The 4,534-nt window shown below is 46.2% G+C and overlaps 1 protein-coding gene across 1 annotated transcript; it reads left to right on the plus strand.

Annotated features, from left to right (window-relative positions):
• Positions 1 to 626: 626 nt before the first annotated feature.
• Positions 627 to 1,886, plus strand: ACTL7B (actin like 7B). The gene has a single exon (XM_044657220.1). It carries the CDS (start codon positions 627 to 629, stop codon positions 1,884 to 1,886), a length of 1,260 nt encoding a protein of 419 aa, XP_044513155.1.
• Positions 1,887 to 4,534: the final 2,648 nt, after the last annotated feature.

The following is a 4,534-nucleotide window of genomic DNA, read 5'->3' on the forward strand; positions in this document are numbered from 1 at the left end:
GTGCCTTCTAATATTAAAGGATTGCTTAGAATACCGAATGTGGTTTGCCTTGGGTCATAGAGCCAATATGTGTTCAAACAGGTTCTTGATCTCAGCTCTTCCTGTCTCCAAGGCTAGTTTTCTATCCACTCTACCGCTGCAACCACATTTACTAAATGAAGTTTTTGCTTCTTATCTTAGGATAGCATTTCTCAAGCAGCCTCCCTTGACTCGCCTTGCTGATATTCTTTATATCTTCTCGAAGAAACTTTGGTTCTGGACCTTCCTGATTCTTTGAACACAAGTCTTAACAATAACCTTGAAAGGACTCGGTTCTTCTCGGCAAAGGAGTAAAAGGGAGGGGAAAGACAGAAAGGCTCTCAGAATAAATTATATTTGGAGTTTTTTTTTTTTAAATGAACTAGTGACCCATTTTCCACGAGAGAAAAAAATGTGTAAGTGGAGAGTTCACCCGTCCTAAATACATCATATAGACCAGGAGGTGGGGGGAAATAACCATTCTGAAGGATGAATGCTTATTACATCATAATTAGAGCTATCGCCATGACATCCATCAGCAGGTAACCTGGTTATTTCTCACCACAGATCTCAAGTATGTGGATGTGAAAACTGAGTCAGGGAGGCAAATGGCAACGAGAAACACCCCCAGCCCTAGGCCCACTATGCCCGTAGGAACTGCCCAAGGTGATCCCGGGGAAGCCAGTGTGTTAATGAATCTCGATGGAAAATCCATGGATAATGGGACACCGACCCAGATGAAGATGAAACCGAAGAAGACAAGAAAGGTCAAGGCGCTGATCATCGACCTCGGCTCCCAGTACTGTAAATGCGGCTACGCAGGAGAACCGAGGCCCACCTACTTCATCTCATCGACCGTAGGCAAGCACTTCCAGGAGACTGCCAACTCGGGAGACAACCGGAAAGAAACCTACGTGGGACACGAACTTCTGAACACGGAAGTACCCCTCAAGCTGGTCAACCCCCTCAAACACGGCATAGTGGTAGACTGGGACTGCGTCCAGGATATCTGGGAGTACATCTTCCAATCGGCCATGAAGATCCTCCCAGAGGAGCACGCCGTTCTCGTTTCCGACCCTCCGCTGAGCCCCAGCAGTAACCGGGAGAAGTACGCCGAACTGATGTTTGAGACTTTTAGCATCCCAGCTATGCATATCGCTTCTCAGTCCCTGCTGTCCATCTACTCCTACGGCAAGACCTCAGGACTGGTAGTAGAGAGTGGCCACGGCGCCTCCCATGTTGTGCCCATCTCCGAGGGGGACATCATGCCAGGCTTGATCGGCCACGTGGACTACGCCGGGTGCGACCTCACCAATTACCTCATGAAGCTCTTGAATGAAGCTGGGCACAAATTCACCGACGAACACCTACACATTATGGAACACATCAAGAAGAAATGTTGTTATGCGGCCTCCAACCCAGAGGAAGAGTTCAGCTTGCCCCTCGAAGACCTACGTGTAGACTATGAGCTCCCAGACGGGAAACTGATTACTATTGGCAAGGAAAGGTTCTTGTGCTCTGAAATGCTCTTCAAGCCCTCCCTAGCTGGCGCCAGTCAGCAGGGGCTGCCTTCTGTGACCGCCGCCTCTCTCAACAAATGCGAAGCCTCCTTTAAAGAGGAGATGATGGCCAATATCCTCCTCTGTGGGGGCTGCACCATGCTGGACGGCTTCCCTGACCGCTTCCAGAGGGAACTGAGTCAGCTCTTTCCCAATGACAGTCCCCTCGTGGCAGCAGCACCAGAGAGGAAAACGTCCGTTTGGACCGGAGGCTCCATCCTAGCCTCCCTCCAAGCCTTCCAGCAGCTCTGGGTCAGCAAAGAGGAATATGAAGAACGGGGGAATGCTGCAATCTACAGCAAATGCTGAGCTCCCACGAGGCCTAGATGCCCCAAGCGACAATTCCATGACAATGTTAACACATTACACATTTACCGACTTTCACATAAAAGCTTTACCCTGAATTACTCTGGTGTTGCTTTTGTCAGACAGCAGCATGGTGGTGATATAGTTGGTGGCGTTGAGAGATCCAAAGACCAGGAAAACCATTAGAGCTCGGATTTCTCTAGGCCACTAAGTGCTTTTCCTAGTCTAGTGTAAGCTTAAAAATAATGAATATAAAATAGCTCCAAGTATTATATTTAATAAGATTTATTAATAATAACTTGAAGTAAAGGAAAATAAAAAGCTAGAGTAAAGAGGGAGCTAACCCAGCCGTGGTCGCCAGAAAAGAGAGCAAAGGCGGGGTTACAGCCAAATTATATACAATTCGTAAGGACACAACAGTGGGGGAGAGAGGAAAAGGAATTTTGGGACGAGAAAAAGAATTGTGGGAGATGGAGTCCAAGGGTTCAAGATTTCTAATTATACACTAGGAACTTTGTAGGGTGGTGAGTTGGGAGAAAGGGTCAGGGGGCGGTTGGTGGTATGAATAGTAGTAAGACCCATTTCTGTTGTAGTTTGATTTTTAGAAAGTATTGTCTTTACAGCCCTGTGGGGCTAGTAGTAGTAATAGTTCACATTTCTATAGATCTTTAACTATGTATAAAATGCTTTCTTCACAACTCTGGGTGGTGGGAGGCAATAATCACTCATTTATTTAGTGCTTTAATATATATATAAAATTCTTTCCTTGCAGCGATGTAATGAGGTCATGGATAGTGTGCTGACCTCAGCACCTAGAAGACCAGGCTTCATATCCTGTTTCAAACACTTGCTAGATCTGTGTGACCCTGAACAAGTCACGTAATGTTTGTCAGACTCGGTTAAAATGAAAGCTTTGTGCTGGGAAGCCTCTAAGGACCCTTCCAATCTTAAATCTGCAGCCAAGCTTTTTGGTTTAGACTCATGATTTCCATCATTTTGAGGTTCATGCCATTGGTGTGAGGTAACTGGCAGCTCTTTCTGTGGACAAAGATTGGACCATTCATCTGTAGGCTGTGGTTTTAGAGAGAGGTCTGGAGCACTGAGATGAAGTGATGTGCCCATGGCCAGAAAGCAAAAATGGTAACTGGAACCCAGTCTTCCAGCCTCCAGGTCAGCCTTCTCTATAAGATAGATGGTAAAAGGAGGCAGCCTGGGGGGCCTCCAGAACATGGCCACCTCACCTAACACGGGAGCGCTCTGCATCCCCTCCCCAACTAGGTGAGTAGCTGCAGCCTTCTTTAATGGCTGCAACTAAGATGGTCGTTCTTTCTGGCTCCCGTTCTTTTTTTTTGCACTCTTTCTTGCTGCTTCCAGAGAGCTTCGATGCCATTCTCTGTTCCCGCAGAGCTTCGATGCCATGAACTGAACCTGTGAGACAGGAAAGTTTCTTTACCTTCACAGCCTCTGTTTTACTCACACTCTGAGAGAAATGGGTCTGTTTGGTGGTGTTTGTTTGCTGTGTCATTTATTCTCAGTGTCAGGTCCTCAGGGGTGATTCCTACCAGTTCAACCCAAGACCTTTGAGCCAAGGATTCGCGCAGGCTGGTTGCAACTAGACTCTCCAACAGGGGAATCTGGAGAAGGCAGGGAAGCTGGAAATTGAGCCCGATGGCTCAATAGTCTGGTCTCTGGTCTCATGGTCTATTGCTGTTCTCTCCTCTGAGGTGGTCAATGGAAGGAATGGGTTCGGGGCTTGGAACCTGGGATTGTTTATTCCATCGGAACTGAGTTAAGCTATGAACCCACCCCAGAGCATGAAATTGTGCAATGATAGAGGTGGACTATGTTCCACATTTTGGGAGAATATATCTGTATATTTGTTATTGTACCTTTGAAGTAAATATCCCTTTTTTTGTTATTGTTGTTTAGGGAAAAAAAAAAACCAAACCTTTACCTTCCATCTTAGAATCAATACTTTTATTGTTTTTAAGGCAGAAGATCAGTAAAGGCTAAGCTATGGGGGTCAAGTGGTTTGACACAGCTAGGAAGTGTCCAAGGTCAGATATGAACCCAGGACTTCCCATCTCTAGGCCTGACTCTCCATCTACTGAGTCACCCAGCTGCCCCCCTAAACATCCCTTTGTAAAAGCCACTTTGTTAATGATTATATGGAAATGGGGTATAGGGGACCCTTCCCTTGAGGAAATACTATTGGTGGGGGTTAGAACCAATTTCAGAGAGCTTAGAACATTTTTTTAACAACTCAGCAAAATAAAATTCCGGTTCATTATTGGACAACGGGTTTCATACATACATCAAATAGGCCAAAAAAAAGTTTAAACAAAACCAAACCAAAAACCAAAAAAAACCCCAAAAGGGCAACTTTTTTTTGTTGTCAGTTCCCCTTAAGGGAGAGGAAGGATAAAATATAACCTACCTGGCCTTTTGGCAGAAAGAGCCTAGGGGGGCCTGTGGGGTAGCTCATTGGATTGAGAGCCAGACCTAGAGACGGGAGGTCCTAGGTTCAAATCTGGCCTCAGACACTTCCCAGCTGTGTGACCCTGGGCAAGTCACTTGATCCCCATTGCCTACCCTTACCACTCTTCTGCCTTGGAGCCAATACACAGTATTGACTCCAAGATGGAAGGTAA

Source organism: Gracilinanus agilis, chromosome 1 (assembly GCF_016433145.1).
Source record: "Gracilinanus agilis isolate LMUSP501 chromosome 1, AgileGrace, whole genome shotgun sequence".
Lineage (NCBI taxonomy): Eukaryota > Metazoa > Chordata > Mammalia > Didelphimorphia > Didelphidae > Gracilinanus > Gracilinanus agilis.

Excerpts from the sequence above, each read along its gene's own strand:
- ACTL7B (XM_044657220.1), top strand. The coding sequence starts at position 627 with ATGGCAACGAGAAACACCCCCAGCCCTAGGCCCACTATGCCCGTAGGA.